Genomic DNA, 25,970 nt, shown 5'->3' with positions numbered 1-25,970 from the left:
GCTCCTCAATTAGCATCACGAGGCTGAGTGCACCCCGAAAAATGGCAACAACACATGGCGGCCCGGATGGTGACCCATCCAAGTACCGGCCACGCCCGACAGCGCTTAACTTCGGTGATCTGACGGGAACCGGTGTATCCACTGCGGCAAGGCCGTTGCCTGCCAAACCAAATACAAACAGTTAAATATCTCAACGTTCGCAGATTTAGTTACAGTATCACAATAACAAAAAAAATTGAAAAATATTAAGTAACGAAAAAGTTCCGAAATGGGCTGTGATTTCACACACCAGGGTCGATGCGCTACGAGGCATTGCCAATTGGTTGCCTTAAGAGACCAGACTACCTAGAGATTTGTGAGCACGTGGGTGCTATTCTGTCATTCTGCGCAACGGATTAATCTGAGATGTACCCTTTACCCTGCGGCTTGTGCAAGATGCGATTCCCCCCCCCCCCCCCCACACACTACTACAGAAGTCAGACAGACGCTCCTAACGTTCTAAAGAGAAATGCCTGAAAAACTTTCAGCAATAAATATCTTCTGGAGTCGTCCGCTGTAAAGAAATGACAGAAAAATTCACTAAATTTCTTACGTAACTAGTGGGATACTTGGGTACTGGAGTAGTGCTAGTTAGTGTAAGAAAAACATGAAACTAAAATTATTATTTATTTTGCAAGAATTCTGAGAAATCACAATGGCACTTTTAGTTATGAACTGAACAATTTATTTCCGGGTTCTTTTCGGAATGTGAAGTTACCTCTTAAGGGTATGATTCGCCTTATGAAATTTCTATACTAAGTTTAAGATTGTTGTTGACTTGGCAGAATGGCTGAGAGCCGTGCCTACTCAACTTGAATGATTATCCGTTAGAATGTTGCTAGGTATGGTCGAGGTTGTCGCGTGTGAAATGCAGTGAAGTGTATTGTTGTGGAGGAAGTATGGGGCTCGCAAGAGCTGTAGCACACAATACCGTAAGCTGCGATGACTGCTGTCTGCGCCGCTCGCTGCTGACAAATAAGATAACTCTCGCTCTATCCGGATTGACCTTCGCCAATCAAACTCTCCCTACGCCTTGATGAAGTCCAGGACTCCCATCCGCCCCTAGTCTAACTATTGGCATGGTACACCGGTCAGATAACCAGTCCACCGCGATGCTATACGAAAATTCGCTCACAGGCGTTTAACTACAACTCTGTCCGTTCACATCGCATAATAAGTGTGGCGGCCAACACAGTGAACAACACTTAATCGCAAGGAATCAATATAGAGTCGCACTCTGATTTGCTCTCGACAGAGGTGCTGTCCCAGTGAAGTACTGAGGAGAGACTTGTTCCTCGCTCTTTGAGTACACATACGAGCGCACACGCTCTCGTTACGTGTTCTCGCTCCAGGAGCGACAGCAGAACGGCCCCTCTCCACACCAGACGTGAAGGGGTGTATCTTTCAGTCTTTTCCATTACTCCTTCAGCTCAAGGTGTCAGAAATATCGTCTGCCAATCAGCATTGCTCTTCTAAAACGGGAGAATGACGTTTCGTCTAAAGCGACCAATCCGGAAATCTGTAGCATCGGCGTTTGGCGTTTGCTGTCTCCCTGTGAAAACCTCTGAAACTGCATGCTATATTTGTAAAGAATGTGTACGCTGGGCGCTCCCACACAATGTAGCGGAATTTGCTTTTAAGTCAAACACGGGGTCGTTCTTCCTTTCACTCGGGCAAATGCTGTCTGCTCTATGGGCAGTCACCGGCCGACATAAATAGGCTGGCTCGTCCTCTGAAGGGACCAGCTTCTCAGCGTGTGGTCCGTCTCTACCGAACTAAATGCTCCTGAGACCATCATGTCTGGAATGTGTGAGTGTACACCAGCCTCGAATATTTCAATCTCGGTGCGCACTTGCGATTTATTTGTTATTTGCATATCGTTTACATGAATTCATACAACATTGACTTTATCTTATCGAGTTTGGGTGCGAATGAAGCGTCTTGAGGTGCAGAATATGATTGTGAGGGCGGAATATGTAAGCAATGAAGATCAGGAGACCACGACGTCTTACAGATAAACTGCGAAAGTCCCGGCCATAAGAAATACATTAAGGAAAAATTATTCTATTATTCTAAGCAGCAGTTAGCGGATATGCGAGGAAAATCTAACAGCTCGTGTTCCATGGGTGAAGGGAGTTAACTGTATCCCCATTTGGGGCTGCGGGACTTTTTTTAAAGGAAGATAGTTGTAAATGGCTATTAAAAGTAACTGCTATAAAAAAACAGCAGTAACCGCCATAACCGATACTCTGAAACAATCATTTGCCCCATCTCTAGAACTGAATGCTTTACACTTGTTCATGCCGGGGATTCCCCTATTTGAAACAGGTGTCAGATTTCATTTGGAGCGTTCCCTGCCACGCCGGTCTGAATCACTGTATGTTAGTCAGTGAGGCAGCCATGATGCTCTGCGACGCGTTTAAAGCCGATGTTACTGCGTGCAACATGAATTTGTATCAAAACTTTCACAATGTGCATGTTAAGCAGCATGTGGACAAGTGGAAAGACATGTGCGAGCAACAAGTTAATCGTTTGTGGAAGGAAGCTAAGCTGTAGTTGACCGACAAGAATTCTGTTTGTGCTAATATAAATCAAGCAGCCAACCTTGCTTGTAGATTCTAGAACCATTATTTTCGACAGTAACTGCTTTTGTATTCAAGAACTGATCTTCTCGGTAGTTACTGGCAGTGCATCTTGCCTGCAGATCAAGAACCGTTATTCTAGACCAGGGGAGGGCAGGAATCCTGCACGTGTGCGTTGCACTTGCACGCGTGCAGTTAACAGTCGTTCTGCGTGCACACAGGGGCAAGCTGGCCACCCGCCTATCTCCCCTCCCAACCATACCTTCTGTCCGCTCCTTCCCCTGCAATGCGTTTTGTTTCCTAGCTTGCTTTATTGAATGAAGGAATAAGATTAGTAGGAGTGCTTGAAAGATATCGTGGTTTGAAAGAGTACCTATTACCTACGATACGTTTTATTTAATTATCACAGGTGGAGTGGAACAAAATTTCTACATACAGACAAACGCAAACAGTTACTTAAATTTTCATCACTGATGTTTCCTCTTAACCGACACTTACTAATTCAGCAAATGGTTTTCCGGCTCTCGCTATATTAAGCGTAATCTTATAACTTGCACCTACCGCTGGGCTATTATTGTTGTCGTCCTGAAAAATTGAAAACAGTGCTCCATAAAATGTTAAATCAGTTAGATGAGAGTCATGACGAAAGGATGTCGCAGATCCCTCGTGACCACAGCAACTACGACAGATTCATCTAGTATCGTCAGATCGCTCTTCTTCAGCTCAGTCAATTTCCCCATCCGCTCAGAATCCGACAATAAATTGTACTCGTCCTTGTGAAATTCGTTATAATGGCCTTCAATACTAAACTTCCGCTGACCAGCGAGAATACTGCCACATATTAAACATTTAGAATTTTCATGTCTTTGCACAAAGAAAAAATCATTCTCCCATTACTTTTTAAAAGATAGCAAATCTCCGCTTCTCCGTTTCCTTGTTTCACTCTGCATTCTCCGGTTCTTGAAATACAACGTTCACTACGTGGTGGTCGCTATGCATCGACGTCCGCAGCTTAGCCTGGCACTACACTGCCGCAACCTGCCACCTGTCGCCACTGCCCCATTCGACGATTGCACGCGAGCAGCACACATGCAGCGTTGTGCGCTCATGAGCCGCGTGCAACGTTTGCCCGCCCCTGTTCTAGATAGTAACCAACAATGTACCTTGCTTGTAGATTTAAGAACCGTTGTTCTACGTAAAGACTGACAGTGTATTTTGCTTCATGACTCAAGAACTTTTCTCGGCAGAGGCCAACAATGTACACTCTTTGACATAAAACTCGACCGGCGGCCGGCCGCTGCAGAGGCCAAGTCCGCGCCGATCGCGACATGGGACAAATAAACTGGCCACCTCGCTAATTCTCTAAGTCCGGCTATCTGCACAATCTGGCAACACTGTAGACTGCGGCACTTCCTGGAGGGAGTCTTGTCCCATATAAGAGAACCCACACACTGTTTACGCCCGTGGTATAGCGGTACCGTGTGTTGTTTCTGCTACAATGTCTGTGGATCAAAACTAACTTGTGCAAAAATTTTTTATAGCTTCTTCCAAGTGAATGCTGAACACGTGAATGTAATGGTAATGCAGATTCAATCTATTTCAGGTTCTATCACACCGATAACAAACTTTTATCCAGTAGCCATTTTGCGGCAGATTTCTTGCGGAGTGTCCTCATCTGGACGCCGCATGCAGCAACGCTCCGGGATCCACTTGCTGGCTACCGGCAGCGGCCGTGGCGACAGCAGCCGCGCTTCACTCCCCCGTTCTTTATCGAAAGCGCCTGCTACCGCTCATCGCTTTTGATAATTTAAAACCCTTTTCAAAACCCTTTACTATTATTATTTAATGTTGCCCCATAGAAGATTTCTACGATTTCCATTCTCGTTCGAAAGCAACAGATACTGACGCCCTGATTAGTAGATGGGTACTGTATTACATTAGTCGGCAAGAGCTGCGTATGTTCCGAAATTAATTTTATAGACTTAGACGAAATTAAACCACCTCACTACATTCGATAAATTTATAAATGCTTCATACCTCTTTCTTTTACTTTCAAAGTCAATTATTTGTGCAACTTTTGGCCGATATTCGGATGTTTTCGTCAAGCCAGAGTGAGCGTCTGTGGTGTAAAGTGTATTATAGTTTTTGGTTCATTCCTTATGGTAAGTCTATGCGATAAACTGTGTGAATACCTTCCAATGCATGCTCTGCAGATGTGCAGGAACACTGCACATTTGGAGTTCCATGTATGGATTCATGAAGTATTTAACGTTGGTCGGAAGTGATAGTTAAGGTCATCAGATATAAACCGGAAAAAGTTATTGATTTGAGGTTTCATAGAATGGAAAGTAATTGCTAACGCCAGTGTCAGCAAACGTCTACAGTTAAATGCTATTGCAAAATTTACAACCTCCTGACATGTTAGACCCATATGACGAACAGAGCTCAAATTCGAATCGTTGACAGAAGGTTTGAATCTTTTCAGAAACTATTTTGCAGTGAAGCACCTTGGCATTCGCAAAGCAGACATCCATGATATTAACATAATTTACTAAGTCGAAATTGCAAGAGGATTTATGTGTAAAGGCGGTCTTCAGATTTAGCAGTTTGCAACCCCATTAGTTAAAATGGAAAATAAAACGTTTCGTTCTGCGGCCTTCACCGAGATTGGAACTGCCATTTCATATAGCACCAGCATCACAACGCGTAATGCAATCGCTGAGCTAAAGACACACTGGCGGCAACAGGCGGACTATAGTCTTTGCGATATTGCCTGAACCTCAAAACGCAACATTTAACACACAACACAGGTGTTACTTATGTGATGAATGCCGTTCTTGGAGTCCAGAAATTACGTATACTTTCTAAGTGTCTCATCTTACAGTGGGTTATATCGCATGAGCCTTCGATGTGAAAAACGAATTCCAAGTGAATTTAGCGACGTAATGCCGGGCTACACCCGGAAGTAAATGCACTATCACCGTGTTGACAAATACTTGCTACGACGCTGCCAATTCTCAGCTCTCTTACGAGGCATAGCGAAATGCTTGTCGTGATTGTCCGATGCGGTTCTTCAGAGGAAGACGCGCGCGCATGTTTGGTTTTTATGCGGCGTTCTCCCCTGATAGTTTCTGACGTCGCCTTGTGGGCTGTGTATACATTTGATGCATTCAATTATCATTAATCCAGAATGAATTAAGTTTCAGCTTCCGGCGTGGAAGAAGGCTGTTGACGCCGACATTATATCATTACAACGCAGGGAAAGCAAAACGGATGATTCAGTGTTTCTCATTCAGCATAAAGCATGTGAGATAATTCTCCGTAACGTTCATAATCATCTCAAAATACAAACGAAGTAAAAATACATCGAAAGCTTATTTTAATTTAATACAATGTAAGATATCAAACACTTTGCACCTCGATGTCGAATGTGACCACGTGCAATCTTTTGCAGCATACATGTATAATGTCATGATAACCACCAGAATGAATAAATGTGTTAGTATGGAATGGAAGCAAGAAGAGAAGCAATCAACGGATATTCGATTCCACATGGCATTCATTTAATTTGAGATTTAAGAAGAGGTAAAGCGGGATATTCCTGTCGCTAACACGAAAGATATGCCGCACATATGGACAACGAGGAGGTCTGTGTCTTCATACGTTTCCTCCTTGAAATGTGTATGCTCTATTGTATACTAAGTAGCCTGATCATGGTTTCCGTGATGTTATCCTCTTGTTTGGCCCCTAAACGATGAACAGATTCCAAATGCATGTCTCTGCATGAAAGTAGTTGTTCGAACCCTTCCTGAGTTATTTTTTGTGTATTTGCTTGGAATTCATGATGCAGACCGCTGTGCCTTCCCCCCCCCCCCCCCCCTCCCCTCGAGGGTTAGGTCTCCAACCTAAACCGTTTTTTATCCATTGGCATAATTTATTCAGACAGCATCAGCACAAAACTATCAAACAAAGCATTCGTCTAATGTCTTGCCTAATGACTGTTGTTTCTTTCTTAATAGTGATCCTTGACGAAGGATTTTAACGAAGTTTATATTTGTGTGTGACAGATTACTGAAAAAAAAAGATATTCTTTTATTTTGTCAGTTTTCGCTTCTCCACTGAGCCGTAAACGGTTCTCTTTATAAAACGCGTAGTAGCGTCACAAGCGCAACTGTCGCAATGCAGTCGCAGTGGAACAGAGAGAGTAGGGTGCGTGTGGTTGCTAGAGATGGGGGATCCGCTCTTGAACTAATTCATAGAGTTCAATCTTTCAAAGGAGTGAACAATCAGTGATTCAGAAAAAAAGAACGGTAGCTCCAAACGTTTCCCACGGCAGAGAGAGAGAGAGAGAGAGAAAGAGAGAGAGAGAGAGAGAGAGAGACGGAGCATATCAGCAGCGCCTCTGCTGGTCAGAGCACAGTGCACGCCACACAACACAGCCAGCGCCGGCCTCTGCCCTGCTTCTACCTTGGCTGCCTGCATTGTGCAGTGCCCCATTGGATTTTGTGTTTCACATATGCCGTGCCGTCTCTGTGCGTCGTCTGCCGCGTGCAGTGTCTGGCGCAGCTTAACTTCGCATCGCACTCTGTCGGCGATCGTTTCAGTCGCACGTCCTGCCCTCTGGGCAGTTGATGCGAGCAACAGGACAGAGAGCCACCTAGCGGATAACATAGGAACTACTTGCAACAACCTGCTCGCAAGGGAACGGACGATTTGTCTCGGAGCGGGTGAGTTCACCGCTCCCCCCCAACCTCTGAACTCGCCCGCTCAAAACTCACCCCACCATTCTCGACTCTAGCCAGAGCGTTGAGCAAAGCAACTCAGGTGTCACTCTGGTCTCTGCGGTCTTAGCTCACGCAGTAATACAGCTCGCAGCTCGACCTGCTCGACTCAGTGCTTCTGCATCGGAGTTCGTCTCTACTGGATATTGTTCTTCGTAGTAATACCGCTATGTATATTACATTATTATGTTATGTATACATCAATTGTTCTTATTTTATTTTTATTTGTTTAAACTGATTAGATTAGGTTCCTGATGACTCCTCTTACTATAGGATTTTTATTATGGACACTCGAATTTACGCTTTAATTACGAGCGAACCGATAAACGTATCACAAAATGTGATACACCAATATTTTCCTTGTTTCATTCTGCGTAAGGCTATATGCAGCACTTTCGTTTTACAGTCAAATTTATATATTTTTTTCTTATTCTGGTACGGATTTTGCGATTTTAGACGTCTTCGAAAGGAAACGTTCACTTTAAAAATATATGGCTTGCGATGTATTTGTATGAGGTTAATGAAATTTTAATACATTATAGCCAAATATATTGTTAATGTAAATCTCAAGTTACAACATTTTCCGATCACCCAAAAAACCACGATAGTGCAAAATAAATCAATAATCAAAAACTTTGTCATATCGTGGAAATTTCAATAAACAATACAAAATTCTTACTCATTATCTGTGTTACTTCAAAATAGGATCAAATAAGATCAAAATACAGGTATAGTACTGGAATAAACCAAGTTTAATGGGCAATATGCCTTCCATTTATTTTCTATTGTAAATGAGTGGTGAGTCATGAAAAAGAGCTAATTCATTTCAGGTAGTGAACAGTTCTGATCCAATCTCTGAAAAGAACAGTTTTGCCCATCTCTAGTGGTTGCACTGATTGAGCATGGCAGCTACTCAGAATCAGAACCTGGCGATAAGTGTGCAGTACCGGCAAGAACAGCTAGACGCTGGTGGAAAGGATACAAGGAAAGGGGCTATATAGGGCGGAAAAGAGGAAGTGGACGGCTCCGTGTGTCTGCCGCAGCAGGTGATCAACGTGTTTTGGCGAATATACGTGCTAATCCATTCCTCAGTAGCCGCGTCCTGAAAGAGCTATCTCAGTTTCCCGGAAGCGGTAAGACTGTTACGAGGAGACTGAAAGACGCAGGATTGTATTGTCGGAGAGCTGCTATAAAGCAGCAATTAACCGATTATCAGAGGGCTGACCGCATGGCTTTTTCAACAGAATATATCGACTTTGACTGGAATAGAGTAATCTTTCCGCATGATAAAATATTTTCTTCCTGTAGCGACGCCCCTGTTCAAGTGAGACACGAAATTTTCTCCATAAAGTTATCAGTTTATGCTGTTAGTGACTTTAGATTTGTAGTAGGCAAAAAATAATAAATATAAACAGTTTCCTATATCATGATTTTAATAGTTCATCCCTCATCTGATAAATAAATGTGACCCTTGAATTTGTGAATATTTGCACTAACACGCAAATGTTTTTAGCGTTTGGTATACCGCCCACGAGGACAATGCTTCCAGCCATTACATTGTCTCTTCTTAGGCTTCTCTCCACAGTTAATTCTTGTACGACTCTGCGACTTATTTCTATCTCCTTCTACCTTGTTTTGGTCATTTTCCGCTACATTCAGTATCCTGTGACCTGTAGGTGGACCATACTTTATTTTTTTCAGATCCCATCTTTCACTTCCAAAGAAAAGAGTACTCCACATCATCCATTTTGCAGTGTGTTTCTGTATTTCTATCACTTGTATGTTTACTTCAAAGAGTATTATTCGTAGACATAAATGGTTTGCTATCGCTGTTCTTCGCTTTACATTTGTTAAACATCTATTTCTCTCTCATTCTGGTCCTGAAGTGCTGTAATTTTAATGCCATGAGTTTTTATTGCTATGTTCATATTTTTATTACTTTTTCTCGTTGCCATTACCATTTGTTGTTGTTCTCACATTCCAGTGTGATTCTTTTCTCGATTTTCGGATAATACCTGCAAAATCTTGTTCATTCTGTTTCTAAATCTGGAACTATTAGGAAATTGTGATGCAGCGTATCTTTTCACAATTGAATTTTACTGTTAATGTTTCCTGCTCCGTTGCTTGTATTGCTTCTGTTTTATATATATATATATATATATATATATATATATATATATATATATATATATATATATGCTCAATGTTCTTAAGATATTGATTTCAGACTCATTTCTCTTGTTTAGTGGATATGTTTGTCTTGTTTCTGTCCATCCTATCAGCTCTCGAAATGTGGGTTACTTGTTTTTAATACCCTGTATCAGAAGCAGATATGTAGACAAAGGACGTCCATACTCATTTCTATACTTTATATTCCTATTTTATTCCATTTCTATTTGTTATTGGGCTCTAATGTATTCAAACATTGGAAAGAATCAACTCAGTCCAGGCCAGCTTTTTATAATAGTAAAATTATACCTTCCATTTCGAACCATTCCTATATCAATGAAGGAATTATTTCTCTGCCCGCATCTCGTGGTCGTGCGGTAGCGTTTTCGCTTCCCACGCCCGGGTTCCCGGGTTCGATTCCCGGCGGGGTCAGGGATTTTCTCTGCCTCGTGATGGCTGGGTGTTGTGTGCTGTCCTTAGGTTAGTTAGGTTTAAGTAGTTCTAAGTTGTAGGGGACTGATGACCATAGATGTTAAGTCCCATAGTGCTCAGAGCCATTTGAACCATTTTTTTTAAATTATTTCTTTATCGGTTCATTTCTTCTCTTTTACCTAGCAGCACATACAAACCGGTAACTGATTTAGTTATTCTTATTTTGTTCCCGAATAGGCCTGCGGCAACAAACCGATCTATATTTCCTTTTATTAAAATTCTACGATATTCATATGTTTCTTGGAGGCATGCTGTACTTTTCACTGTTGAATGCCTTGGTTGATTTTTCTTTTAAAGTTAAGCATAAGATAAAATATACTTTACAGTACTTTACTAACATTACAGTCGTGATCTATAACATATCCCCCAAGGTATACACTCTTTTTCTCCAGGTCACTTCTCGTAACTTAGAATATAATTGCGCAGTAATGTCCACATGTAAAATTAAAATGTGTTCAACGTTTCTCGCCTTGTGGCATGGGTGAATGATAACACATCTGTCAAACAGGAGAGGCGAGGTCTGTATCACCTAATCCCAGGGCGTTCTCGTTCGTTTATGCCAGCCACTTTGACATGGGAAGGGCCTGACGACGGGGCTTAGGAATCGGAGAGTGAACGTACTGGTGACGTAGTTTGTGGTTCCTGGTGTTTCAACCTAATGCCGTTCATCCTAGTGTGCTTTCTGTCAGGAAATATCGTCCTCGGAAAGTGGACAGGATGGTTTTCTCTTTCTTTGAAATTGTGAGATAGCCGCATCAGCACGTTTCCAAGATAGTACACAGTTGTTCACGAGATTTGTTTCTCGTAAATTTTTTTCTTTATTCCTCCTTTACATTCAATTTTGATATCAGCTGACAACTGCCTGCGTTGCCTTGATTAAAAATTATATGACAAAGAAACAAATTGTTTTCATGTTTCATATTCCGTAGGCGCATGCAAATATACAGGGTGTTTCAAAAATGACCGGTATATTTGAAACGGCAACAAAAACTAAACGAGCAGCGATAGAAATACACCGTTTGTTGCAATATGCTTGGGACAACAGTACATTTTCAGGCAGACAAACTTTCGAAATTACAGTAGTTACAATTTTCAACAACAGATGGCGCTGCAAGCGATGTGAATGATATAGAAGACAACGCAGTCTGTGGGTGCGCCATTCTGTACGTCGTCTTTCTGCTGTAAGCGTGTGCTGTTCACAATGTGCACGTGTGCTGTAGACAACATGGTTTATTCCTTAGAACAGAGGATTTTTCTGGTGTTGGAATTCCACCGCCTAGAACACAGTGTTGTTGCAACAAGACGAAGTTTTCAACGGAGGTTTAATGTAACCAAAGGACCGAAAAGCGATACAATAAAGGATCTGTTTGAAAAATTTCAACGGACTGGGAACGTGACGGATGAACGTGCTGGAAAGGTAGGGCGACCGCGTACGGCAACCACAGAGGGCAACGCGCAGCTAGTGCAGCAGGTGATCCGACAGCGGCCTCGGGTTTCCGTTCGCCGTGTTGCAGCTGCGGTCCAAATGACGCCAACGTCCACGTTTCGTCTCATGCGCCAGAGTTTACACCTCTATCCATACAAAATTCAAACGCGGCAACCCCTCAGCACCGCTACCGTTGCTGCACGAGAGACATTCGCTAACGATATAGTGCACAGGATTGATGACGGCGATATGCATGTGGGCAGCATTTGGTTTACTGACGAAGCTTATTTTTACCTGGACGGCTTCGTCAATAAACAGAACTGGCGCATATGGGGAACCGAAAAGCCCCATGTTGCAGTCCCATCGTCCCTGCATCCTCAAAAAGTACTGGTCTGGGCCGCCATTTCTTCCAAAGGAATCATTGGCCCATTCTTCAGATCCGAAACGATTACTGCATCTCGCTATCTGGACATTCTTCGTGAATTTGTGGCGGTACAAACTGCCTTAGACGACACTGCGAACACCTCGTGGTTTATGCAAGATGGTGCGCGGCCACATCGCACGGCCGACGTCTTTAATTTCCTGAATGAATATTTCGATGATCGTGTGATTGCTTTGGGCTATCCGAAACATACAGCAGGCGGCGTGGATTGGCCTCCCTATTCGCCAGACATGAACCCCTGTGACTTCTTTCTGTGGGGACACGTGAAAGACCAGGTGTACCGCCAGAATCCAGAAACAATTGAACAGCTGAAGCAGTACATCTCATCTGCATGTGAAGCCATTCCGCCAGTCACGTTGTCAAAGGTTTTGGGTAATTTCATTCAGAGACTACGCCATATTATTGCTACGCATGGTGGATATGTGGAAAATATCGTACTATAGAGTTTCCCAGACCGCAGCGCCATCTGTTGTTGACAATTGTAACTACTGTAATTTCGAAAGTTTGTCTGCCTGAAAATGTACTGTTGTCCCAAGCATATAGCAACAAACGGTGTATTTCTATCGCTGCTCGTTTAGTTTTTATTGCCGTTTCAAATATACCGGTCATTTTTGAAACACCCTGTATGAATTGGGTTACGATTTACAGATTTTATGATCTTAGTCATAACAGCAACGCTGCATACAATAATTGTTCTTGAGCAATGAGCATTACATAAAGATATGTACTAGTAGTGGTATTCAGTTCTCACTAATATGAAGGGGTGTCTTATTTCACTAACATTCATGAAAGCAGCTGTTTATCTCAACTGTAGGCGCTTACTCCGAGCGCGGGCCGCGTTGGCACGAGGTGTCAACAGGCGACGTCAGCGGCCGCGGTCTCCTCCAGTAAATGCCAACACATTGAGCGAACGAGCACGTGTAAAGTTCGTAGAGAATATCTCGCTATAAAACAGATTTCTTTCTTCTATATATCTTTGTCAGTGGAATGATAGAAAAAAGAATTGTATAGTGAAGGCTAGCAATCGTTTTGAATAAGCGAAGCAGATTAGCTTTACAACCATGCAACGGAGACCAACAGTTAAACAAACTGCTGCACTGCATTGAACAACTTACACCCCACCTCATCATTACCAAAGCATCAGGAGGACGGCATATTCTGAAATCAGTCCTACCTGCGTCTTATAACTGACGCCTTAAACTATATTCTGATCCCCGTCCCAGCACCCTCCCCTTGTCAATGTAGGTTTTTGTCAACAGCTATCAGCAAAGGATTTTTCAATGTGGAATCCTCCGAATAATTTATAAACCTGTAGCTTAGACTACAACACAGCTAATGCAGTTATCGAATTTTTTCACAGTATGGAAATTCATAGTATTAGTCAGAAGTATTTAATTTCTAAGCTAATGGATGATAATTTCTTTACAGGACCATAGCCCGATTCATAACAGCAGAGCCGTCCAGAACTGGTTCCAAGGTCAGCAGAGAATAAAACTTAACCCTTTCGTGCCAAAATCACCATACCTCAACGCCACTGAAAATATGTGGTTCAAAAATGGCTCTGAGCACTATGGGGCTTAACATCTGAGGTCATCAATCCCCTAGAACTTAGAACTACTTAAATCTAACTAACCTAAGGACATCACAAACATCCATGCCCGAGGCAGGATTCGAACCTGCGACCGTAGCGGTTGCGCGGTTCTAGACTGAAGCGCCTCGAACCGCTCGGCCACAACGGCCGGCGGAAATATGTGGGCGGAGGTTACGAGGTCGTTACCACCTGGGTCAAGGAATTCAGAAACTCTGTGGGAAAATATAGAGAATACATGGTGGGAGATAAATGATCATCACAATCACTCGATGAATTTAGCCTTATCATTTCCCCGACGCCTTCGAGCAATCATAGACAACGAGGGAGGATGGATAGAGTACTGAAAGAAAAATAAAAGTCAAACCATGTGTATTCTCATTAAATGTGTCACCGCGTGATTCTTACACATAGCAACTACTAACTACTATGTACGCGCAACGGATAAATGTTTAATTTTGTAGTATTAACCCCAAATTTGGTACACTGTTAACCAACAGATTGTGTTTAAAGAAAATACGTAAATAACAGGAATCGTAACTGGGCCTGATAATAACCCCTCCGTGCTGTAAGCTATTTCTTTTCATTCTGTCTTACTTTCATCTCTCAAAACATAATAACGGTATTACCAGTAACATACAGGATAAAATTTCCTAACAGCTGATCTTGTAACAGCACATATAAAGATATTTTACTGGCTATGGTTTCTCACCCACGGGAAGGAATGGAGGATAGCCCACAATGCTTGATTCATAACGTGACAGCAACACACTATCACTCTTATTACCATTGGGCAAAGCAATGATCGTATCTCCACGCGGACCAGTACTAGAAAAATTCTGACTTCTTCAATCACACCTCTCATTTATTGACGTGCCTCGATGTTAACTAAGTCTCGCGTGGCTGGAAAGTTCACGCGGTCGCGATTCCGAAATTTACGTTCCTCTCATATTCGTGCGCGGCACGTTATTTTAACTGAAAAAATGCCCTCCGCAAGTTACCTAGACTGATTTCCTAATTAAATGTCGGCAGCATTAAATAAAATACCATCCAAAGCCTCCCCTCCAAAAGATACATAAAAACACGCAATGAACTTTTCACAGTACTTACAGTTCGTGTATAGCGTGGATAACATGGCAACACGAATTACTATTATGCTGTATCCCCATTTTTTTAATTCAGGAAAGCTATCTCAGTGATTCCCACGTATCTTTCAAATCCCGTCGTTCTAAAAATCGGCTTCACACGTAAATTTCTGCTGACTCATTCCACAAAAGGTGACTTCTTATTCTTTCATATTAAATTAGCAACCTTGCATTTATCCATGAATTTCAGAAACTCGTCAAATTACAAATTAAAACACACACAAGCTACAAGTGGCTTGTTTGAAAACTAATTCTTTCAGATCAAAATTAAGAGCATTACTTTCTATCATGAGTTTCTGATAGCAGCTTGATTAGTTAAAGACACGAGATAATATTTTCCTACACTTCCAGATCAGATTTTGAAACAAACTAACCAGAATCATCAATTTAAATTGACCATTACTAAAAAGAATTATGGTAAATGAACACATTCCTACTTATAAACTAATGGGTCCTAGCACTCAGTCATCCACTCTTCATCATTTTCTTCATCAGCCCCATGTGGTGAGTGCCACGTCTTTACGCTATAATAGTTCATCACATGCATCCTATTTGTGTCGTACCTGCTTTACAATTGAATTCTAACACTTTACTGTTCACCGAATTACTCAATCGAAATATCAAAGATGGTTCAAATGGCTCTGAGCACTATGGAACTTAATATCTGAGGTCATCAGTCCCCTAGAACTTTTAAACCTAACTAACCTAAGGACATCACACACATCCATGCCCGAGGCAGGATTCGAACCTGCGACCGTTTAAAGGCGCTACAGTCTGGAACCGCACGACCGCTGCGGTCGCAGGTTCGAATCCTGCCTCGGTCATGGATGTGTGTGATGTCCTTAGGTTAGTTAGGTTTAAGTAGTTCTAAGTTCTAGGGGCCTTATGACCACAGCAGTTGAGTCCCATAGTGCTCAGAGCCATTTGAACCATTTTGAACCTGCAACCGTAGCAGTCGCGCGGTTCCGGACTGCGCGCCTAGAACCGCGAGACCACCGCGGCCGGCTCGAAATATCAAATTCCGTTAACTTTCAAGTTATTCTTCGCGGTCGCGACATAGCATTCTCACATTCGTCTATCTTTTACCTGTCTATAAACAATTGGGTTCCCTCAAAAATGTTATATTAAATTAAATATACTCTGAAAGAGAATGTTACCACGTAAGGTGGAACATTAGAGCCTTAGATAACTCATTTCCTTTCCCTTTGCGGAGAGCAGTTTGCTCCGCCACTTCCTCAGTCCATCCGGCTGCTTGAGTCGCCCCCAGGCAGCCACGCTACCGCTCACCCCCTGCCTACGGCGCGGGTGGTGCGCACCCTGGCCAAATCGAGGCTCCAGAATTTCAAGCATTTCAAACTCCTGGCTGTCTTCTCCCCAGCACACAATGACATCTGCCCGCGCTTAACGTAAGAATACAAACAAACCTAGCCCCCTTCTCTCCAATGTCAGACACAGACCTTTACCTCAGAAAACTCTCATGTCGCTGCATATCGATACATCATTGCCTTCCCACGATTCTAATAATTTCGTTTCAATATTCACTTCCATTCTATCCACAATCCATACTATTTTCCTTGCTCTCAACCCAATCGTGGACTATTTAGGATAAGATAAGTGGGAAAAGTGGGTTTTCATACATTATACGAAAATGAATAAACTCACCCAGTTGCTCTGATCAACTTCCTAAACACAGCAGGTTGGTTCAATAAAATCAGCAGCTCAGATCGAGCGTCTGACAACAGATACCTGATACCTGACGTAGCGAGATATTCTAGCAACTACATGTGGATAGTAATTCCCGTGCAGCTGATATTTTTGAAGTACAGCGCCTTTGTGCTATCAGGAAGTAAATTCGGAGGAATATGGCCAAATTCGTGGCGCTGCGTTGACGGTGCCCACGCTCGATATGATGAGCCTTCTGCTCTTACTGTTATTTTGTTTCTTTCGTTCTGAGGTGTACAACGAAATAAAGTTCTCATCCGCTAAACTATTTTCGCTTCTATTCGAAAAGCTCCTTGAGTAGTCCCACAGTGAACATTACCTAGAGATGCTGCTTGTAGTTTTTGAAGAAAAGGCATATGTTTAAGGATAACGAACTGTAGTCGAAGTTAAATCAGGTGATACTGAAGGAATTAGGTTATGACATGCGACAGCGAGAGTGGTAGCCATTGTTTGCTGTGTGGGAAGCAAGAAACCTGAGGCCTTCAGAAGTAAAATGTATGTAAAATTCAATAACAAGAAATCCTGTTTGATGGGGTAAGGATGCTAATGTCATATATATCTGACGCTCAGGAAACCTTATCTGAAAGTACATGACAGGCTTCCTGCTATTATGTTATGTCGCTTGCTTTCAGTAGACGTATAGATAATCCATGGTAGAGCTTTCTCGTCATCCGAATCACATAAATGAGAATAACAGTCAGAGGGTCACTACTAAATTGTAGGCACATGGCCACACCACATATCTAAAATTTGGAGACCAGACTCTCTCGCGATAGATTGGATGTCTGGATCCTATCATGAAAAGCTTAGGCTACGAAAACACATTCCTCTTGCTGTCAGCGTGGTCCAGACTGCAATGTTGTAGGAATCCTTTGGCAACCCTGTTGGCATAACAATGATTTGCAGCTGTGGGACTGATTTATCCTGCTAAATTCGCCTGGTATTTTCTTGTCATCTGTATGAAATACTGTGAATATTCCCTCTGATGATATCTTATTGAGTTAGTAATATTTTGTGAGTACAAGGTCATTTCATGCAGGATCTATCCCTTGTCTAATCCTTCACGTTGTGAGTTGTCAGTTATCTACTGCAGCCGCGATTATGGCAATGAGAGAGTTTATGCAGGAATTCCTTTGCATCATAGTTGTAAAGTAGTGACTTTATAAAACGGTAGTGGCCTCCGAAAGCAGTTCGAGGTTTGCTGCGAAAGATGTGTCTTATCGATTCCTTTCTGTAAGTTTTAAATCAGGTGCTACCTGTCATATGTGTGTCCTAGCAAACTAGCAGGAGTTGGCATGATCGTAGACCTCGCTAATCTTAAGTCACATCAAAATTACTGATACAATTACTGAACAGATTCGAAGCATCTATGAGAGTCACGAATTTTACTTTGTTCATCAACTCGTTCTGAAATAAGAGGGCAAAAAATTACAGGGACAATGACCAAGTTTGTTAGTATGCGTTATCTATAGTAGATCTGGAGGTGAAAACGTTCGAAAATGCACAACTGAACTTTTGCGAACTTGTGTTTTATTTTTTTGCATCAATATTGTTGTGAACCCACCATCTGGTATCAGCGCTTTACATTAGCATCCATGATATCTAATCATTTTGATAGTACACCTGATAATATAGATAAGTAGGACACAAGACAGAACGTAGATAATGTCCGTTTGACGTCAATAGTGTAACATTTTACTTTTTCTGAATAGGACAATCATTTGAGGTTTAGTTAAGATAAACTTACGCTGCAAGAGAATTCTCTTGTATTTTTCAATGTGTGCTCTGTTGTCGGTTTGAAGGCCTTCAGTTACATCAGCAACTTGGTGCAGCTCCACCGAGGGCTGTCTGGAATGGGGTGGAGATACCAATGTGAAAGTGGCGAGCTGTCGAAAACGATCTTCATATTATTAGTGTGATTGGGACTTCGTATATTCTTGACGGCGTTTAGCAACTTCGCGGTCAGTCACCCAATTTCAGAATTCATGTTAAGTAATACTGCTAAATTGTCATAATATTGTCTTTTTATACTGATGAGTCATCTGGGTAGTCGTCACGTTTAAGTGCCATCTACAATGCAAATTTAATATTACGATCCTAGAAACTAATCTGCAATATGTTCTGTATTTCATAATCAGAACTATCTACATTAACCGTCATCAGAACAGTGTCAGGGAGCGGAAAGCAGCAGTGCCTCGGTAGCTACTTGGGGACCTGCTTGAGTCGTGTTCTAAGGAAAGGGTAGTTGCTGGTTCACATTATATTACGCTAGCGAGAAGTGCCGAATTTTCCTTTTTCTCTGCAAACATCCAGAACCAAATTCAGTAACAAAATGCTAAGAAGATGTGCCAGCTCAACGATCAACCTATTTTTATAGATTTTTATTTTACAGCTATTCTCGTTCTGCATTGAAATAAACTTCATTCATTACTTGCTTGTTCTTGTTACTATTATTATTGTCAGTCTCTCACTCGCAAGAGTTTTCACATCCCTATTTGGTATCGATGCACATGGAGAGTGGCTATGAGAAAAGGGAATAATGAATGTTACGTGATGCAGGATACACTCATTTACTTCGACATCTCGTGGTCAACGCTTCAGGAGAAGTGAGATACGTGAAGATGTCAATAGGAGGTCAGATACGCTGGCACAACTCTGCAACTACTCCTGTTGATTTAACAGTGTTACCGGATAAACTGGTGCTGCGAAATCAAAAATGTAGTACAGACTATGCTATAGTAGCAGAGAGCTGCTAATTTCGGACCATGACCGTGAATTACCCTTGGGTCAGATGCTGGTTAGTTTGTTGCATCTGCAAATGGAAGGCTTTGTTTGATGTCTTGTGTTGATGCTGTCTGAATAAATTATGCCAGTGCATAAAAAACGGTTTAGTTTGGTGACCTAACCCTCGAGGGTGGGGGGGGGGGGGGGGAGGAGGCACAGCGGTCTGCATCATGAATTCCAAGCAAATACACAAAAAATAACTCGGGAAGGGTTCGAACAACTACTTTCATGCAGAGACATGCATTTGGAATCTGTTCATCGTTTAGGGGCCAAACAAGAGGATAACATCACGGAAACCATGATCAGGCTACTTAGTATACAATAGAGCATACACATTTCAAGGAGGAAACGTATGAAGACACAGACCTCCTCGTTGTCCATATGTGCGGCATATCTTTCGTGTTAGCGAAAGGAATATCCCGCTTTACCTCTTCTTAAATCTCAAATTAAATGAATGCCATGTGGAATCGAATATTTGTTGATGCTTCTCTTCTTGCTTCCATCCATACTAACATATTTCTTCATTCTGGTGGTAATCATGACATTATACATGTATGCTGCAAAAGACTGCACGTGGACACATTCGACATCGAGGTGCAAAGTGTTTGATATCTTACATTGTATTCAATTAAAATAAGCTTTCGATGTATTTTTACTTCGTTTGTATTTTGAGATGATTATGAACGCTACGGAGAATTATCTCACATGCTTTATGCTGAATGAGAAACACTGAATCATCCGTTTTGCTTTCCCTGCATTTAATGATATAATGTCGGCGTCAACAGCCTTCTTCCACGCCGGAAGCTGAAACTTAATTCATTCTGGATTAATGATAATTGAATGCCTCAGATGTATACATAGCCCACAAGGCGACGTCAGAAACTATCAGGGGAGAACGCCGCATAAAAACCAAACGTGCGCGCGCGTCTCCCCTCTGAAGAACCGTATCGGACAATCATGACAAGCATTTCGCTATAAGAGCTGTCTCGTAAGAGAGCTGAGAATTGGCAGCGTCTTAGCAAGTATTTGTCAACACTGTGAGAGTGCATTTACTTCCGGGTGTAGCCCGGCATTACGTCGCTAAATTCACTTGGAATTCGTTTTTCACATCGAAGGCTCATGCGATATAACCCACTGTAAGATGAGACACTTAGAAAGTATATGTAATTTCTGGACTCCAAGAACGGCATTCTTCACATAAGTAACACCTGTGTTGTGTGTTAAATGTTGCGTTTTGAGGCTCAGGCAACATCGCAATGACTATAGTCCGCCTCTTGCCGCCAGTGTGTCGTTAGCTCAGCGATTCCATTATGCGTTGCGATGCTGGTGCTATATGAAATGGCAGTTCCAACCTCGGTGAAGGCCGCAGAACGAAACGTTTTATTTTCCATTTTAACTAATGGGGTTGCAAACTTCTAAATCTGAAGAATGCCTTTACACATAAATCCTCTTGCAATGTCGACTTAGTAAATTATGTTAATATCATAGATGTCTGCTTTGCAAATGCCAAGGTGCTTCACTGCAAAATAGTTTCTGAAAAGATTCAAACCTTCTGTCAACGATTCGAATTTGAGCTCTGTTCGTCATATGGGTCTAACATGTCAGGAGGTTGTAAATTTTGCAATAGCATTTAACTGTAGGCATTTGCTGACACTGGCGTTAGCAATTCCTTTCCATTCTATGAAACCTCAAAATCGATAACTTTTTCCGGTTTATATCTGATGACCTTAACTATCACTCCCGACCAACGTTAAATACTTCATGGATCCATACATGGAACTCCAAATATGCAGTGTTCCTGCACATCTACAGAGCATGCATTCGAAGGTATTCACATAGTTTATCGCATAAACTTACCATAAGGAATGAAACAAAAACTATAATACACTTTACACCACAGACGCTCACTCTGGCTTGACGAAAACATCCGAATATCGGCCAAAAGTTGCACAAATAATTGACTTTGAAAGTAAAAGAAAGAGGTATGAAGCATTTATAAATTTATCGAATGTAGTGAGGTGGTTTAATTTCGTCTAAGTCTATAAAATTAATTTCGGACCATACGCAGCTCTTGTCGACTAATGTAATACAGTACCCATCTAGTAATCAGGGCGTCAGTATGTGTGGCTTTCGAACGGGAATGGAAATCGTAGAAATCTTCTATGGAGCAACATTTAATAATAATAAAGGGTCTTAAATTATCAAAAGCGATGAGTGGTAGCAGGCGCTTTCGATAAAGAACGGGGGAGTGCAGCGCCGCTGCTGTCGCCACGGCCGCTGCCGGTAGCCAGCAAGTGGATCCTGGAGCTTTGCCGCATGCGGCGTCCAGAGGAGGACACTCTGCAAGAAATCTGCCGCAAAATGGCTACTGGATAAAAGTTTGTTATCGGTGTGATAAAAAGTGAAACAGATTGAATCTGCATTACCATTACATTCACGTCTTCAGCATTCACTTGGAAGAGGCTATAAAAAATTTTTGCGCCAATTAGTTTCGATCCACAAACATTGTAGACAGGAACAACGCACGGTACCGCTATACCACGGGCGTAAACAGTGTGTGGGTTCTCTTATATGGGACAAGACTTCCTCCAGGAAGTGCCGCAGTCTACAGTGTTGCCAGATTGTGCAGATAGCCGGACTTAGAGAATTAGCGAGGTGGCCAGTTTATTTGTCCCACGTGGCGATCAGCGCGGACGTAGCCTCTGCAGCGGCCGGCCGCCGGTCGAGTTTTATGTCAAAGAGTGTACCTTGCTTGCAGATTCAGGAAACGTTATTTTCAAAAGTGGCAGACAGTGTTACTTCCCTGTAGATTCACGAACGCTTATCCTTGATAATGACCGACAGTGCACTTGCCTGTAGATTCGAGAACCATTATTCTCCATAATGGCTGACAGTGTTCGTCCCATGTAGATTCAAGGACTGTTACCTTGTTTCGGAGAACCTGTGTTAGATCAGGACTATCTTTACTCAGAAGCTGTTTCAGCTGCTAACATTGTTGTGTACTTTATCCGCAGTAATAAAGTTTCAATTGTTCCCGGCTACCTGGGCGCTTTTGTGCATCGTCCACAACGGGATTCTTCGATAACGAACCGAAACGATCGTACAGGTTGTCAGTTCACAATCGGAAGCTCGTCACTTACGTATGTCTTCCATGAAGCACTCAGCAAACTCGTCCAGGGCGAGGAGGCACTCACCCCACAGCTGGTAGTGGTGGTAGTAGGACACTATCATGTCCTTCAGGTTTCTCATCACGTACACTATCTGAAACATGCAGCGGACACAGTGTGTAAAACGTGGTGGGTCACAGGAACTGAGACTACGACTCAACAGATGTAAAACAAAGGGTTGGGCTAGGGACAGGAAGATGCTGCAAGAGAAGCATTTTCCTGCCACGGACAGTTCATTAAGAGGAAGTTTGCTATCTTTTCGTTTAAAAAAATCAGTTTTTTTTTAATTGCATATTTGGATTCATGAAAGTGTTCCGAATCCACCCCTGAAACGGTTTTTCCGAATACGGAAAGGAAATGTTTGCTATTCGCGGTTGAACAAAAAAATTGCACCGGCCTGAAATCGGCCTTTTTCACGCACCAGTTTTTTTTCTTTCGGAGGACAATTTGTTTTACCGGTGCTTGGGAGGAAACACACAAAATTCAAATGAGAGTTGGAACGCGTGTGTTTGTAAGTTAGCCCCCAAGCATTTGCATTCTGGTGCGAAGACTGTGGAGATTGCGACTTTCCTGGCAGTGAGCAGCTTCAACGAAGGGTATTCAGCAATTCTGAAGACCATGACAACAATGGACGTCACCCTGGGACTCTATTCGACGCAGTTCGCCAAGCATTCGGACGACCATCGGATTCAAGGGGCCGAGAACCGCTTGTCACCGGCCGTACGAACGGCTCTGGAGCAGCGCAGGATGGCCCAGATCGAGCAGAACGTCCTCTATAAGAAAGAGGAAGGACTAGTTTATGGATCCGGAATAGTAGATTCAACGTACGTTGCATAATATCGTATTTATGTGTAGTCAAAACTTCAAACGCGTTTTTCTCGACATTACTTTTTTTTTTGTCGCGCGGTATGGTAACCTCAAATCTACTGAACCGATTGGCGTGATTCTTTGTTTCCGACGAAGCTAACTAAACTGTCTAGGAGTTGTACCACTTTACCACGTTTTTTATTAGCGCGAAATATGGGAGAGAGTGTCACAGAAATGATACAGGATATGGGATGGACATCATTAAAAGAAAGGCGTTTTTCGTTGCGTCGGAATCTTCTCACGAAATTCGAATCACCAACTTCCTCTTCCGAATGCGAAAATATTTTATTGACACCGACTTACATAGGGAGGAACGATCACCAAAATATAATAAGGGAAATTAGAGCTCGTACGGAAAGATATAGGTGTTCATTCTTTCCGCGCGCTATACGAGATTGGAATAATAGAGAATTGTGAAGGTGGTTCGATGAACCCTCTTGCAGGCACTTAAATGTGATTTGCAGAGTATCCATGCAGATGTAGATGTATTCCGATCCATGAACTACGAATACTTTTTCTTGGCCATCGAAGTCGGAAAAGCGATGAAAAAAACCCTATTTTTTCAGATGGCCTCCATTTTGTTTCCTATGGTCCAAATAACTTAAGAGAGATAAAACTCCTAAAGAATCTTGTATACTTCGCTCACGGCAACTCAGTTTTGATTTCAGACGAGGCGGCTGACCTGTGACATACCGCGTGTGGAGGTCTACATCGAAATTTTGTTTCGTTCCGACGGCACTTCGGCCTTTGCTCTTCGACAATTCTGGTCGAAAAAATTCCAGTTTGTAGAGGAAATATCAATAAACATTTTGACCAAATTTTACATTGATTTCTATAATACATCGCGCAAAAAAATTGTCAAGGAACACGCTTTTTTCGGGTCAAAGATAGTAAACCTCCCCTTAAGCTATCAAGGACTACTGTAGCAGCATATTATTGAAGAATCTCTAACAAAACTCAAAGAAATTCTGGTCAAATGTAAAGACTGTTACTGGCACCAAAGTTGGTGCAAAGGCACTCATGCGTGTGTCGGAGACTGGAATTTCCGGCAGAAAAACAAAAACAGAAATGCTGAGCTCCGTTTTGAGGTGTCTGCTTAGGCTGCAACATTGCAAAGATGAACCATATGGATATCTGTGCCAGTGGTGTTGAGAAACAGCTGAAACTGCCAAGACTGAACAAAGCTCCATACTTGATTATATACTGCTTATGCGAATGAGTTATCCCCTCTCCTAATTACTATGTAACGTAGACAGCTGTAGGAAGAAACAGCGTCCAGTGTTCAGAAGAAAGCACAGGTCACAATAGTCTATAAGAACGGTACCAGAAGTGATGCACTAAACGATTCACCAACATCAATTTGAGGCAGAATCTTATAATACATTCTGAACTCAAACGTAAAGAGGTGTCTCAAATAGAATGACAAAAAAAATGGTTCAAATGGCTCTGAGCACTATGGGACTCAACATCTTAGGTCATAAGTCCCCTAGAACTTAGAACTACTTAACCCTAACTAACCTAAGGACATCACACACACCCATGCCCGAGGCAGGATTCGTACCTGCGACCGTAGCAGTCCCGCGGTTCCGGACTGCAGCGCCAGAACCGCTAGACCACCGCGGCCGGCGAGAATGACAACTCTCTTGCCAACAAACATATATTTCGAAAACATCGATTATGTGAAACCAAACTCACACGTGACATACCGAACGCCTTGGGTCAGGAATGTCGGGTAGATACAGTACTTCCCGATTTCAGAAAATCTTTTGACTATTACGTATGCGCTTATTATTAAAAGTACGACCGTACGGGATATCAAGTGCAGTTTGTGCCTGGATACAGCAATTTTTGGGGGGGAGGACTCAGCAAGTTATCTTGGATGAAGAGTCATCGTCAAGTGTGGAAGTAACATCAGGTGTGCCCCAGGAAAGCGCGCTGGGACACTTGCTGTTCATGTTCTATATTAATCATCTTGCAGACAATACAGTAGCCTCAAATTTTTCGGAGACGACACAGCTATCTATAAGTAGGTAAAGTCTGAAACAGGTTTCACAAATACTCAGTCCGATCTTGATATGACTTGAAAGTGGAGCAGAGATTGGATAATTGCTTTAAATGCTCAGAAATGTAAACTTTTGGGCTCAACAAGACGGAAACACGTATTGTCCTATAACTATAATATCACTGAGTCACAGTCGGAACAGTTCAACTCATACAAATGGAAAGATCATATAGGTTCGGTTGCGCATAAAGCAGGTGGCGGACACCGGTTTACTGATAGGACACTTAGGAAATGCAGTTAGACTAAGAAGAAGACTGCTTACAAATCACTTGCGCGACCCACTCTAGAATACGTGGTGGTTATAATTAAATTTTCGGTCCTTGAGTGAGAAACTATTTACCGTATGGGGACCCAAATTTGTAGAAATGATCCAGAATGAAGTTTTCACTCTGCAGCGGGGTGAGTGCCGAAACGAAACTTCCGTGGCCGGCCACGGTGTCCGAGCGGTTCTAGGCCCTTCAGTCCGGAACCACGCGGCTGCTACGGTCGCAGGTTCGAATCCTGCCTCTGGCATGGATGGGTGTGATGTCCTTAGGTTAGTTAGGTTTAAGTAGTTGTAAGTTCTAGGGGACTGATGACCTCAGATGTTAAGTCCCAGAGCCATTTGAACCATTTGAGCAGCAGTAACCGATCTAACAACTGCGCCAGACACTTGTTGTTTTATGTAAGCGTTGCCGACCGCAGCTCCGTATTCTGCCTGCTTA

At 42.5% G+C, this 25,970-nt stretch overlaps 1 protein-coding gene and 1 pseudogene across 1 annotated transcript in view; both read right to left on the bottom strand.

The window, feature by feature from the left end:
* Window positions 1-25,970, bottom strand: part of LOC126106735 (luciferin sulfotransferase-like) — a 102,283-nt gene that overhangs the window by 26,082 nt on the left and 50,231 nt on the right. Inside the window, exon 4 of the mRNA XM_049913111.1 lies at window positions 22,311-22,431. Within this exon, the coding sequence (XP_049769068.1) occupies window positions 22,311-22,431 (121 nt within the window). The remainder of the gene's footprint in view (window positions 1-22,310; window positions 22,432-25,970) is intronic.
* On the bottom strand, window positions 43-160 carry LOC126107057 (5S ribosomal RNA; annotated as a pseudogene).

Source organism: Schistocerca cancellata, chromosome 10, assembly GCF_023864275.1.
Source record: "Schistocerca cancellata isolate TAMUIC-IGC-003103 chromosome 10, iqSchCanc2.1, whole genome shotgun sequence".
In the NCBI taxonomy this organism is placed as follows: domain Eukaryota; kingdom Metazoa; phylum Arthropoda; class Insecta; order Orthoptera; family Acrididae; genus Schistocerca; species Schistocerca cancellata.
Note: the sequence above shows the minus strand (reverse complement) of the source record. Positions and strands in the feature narration are given on the sequence as shown.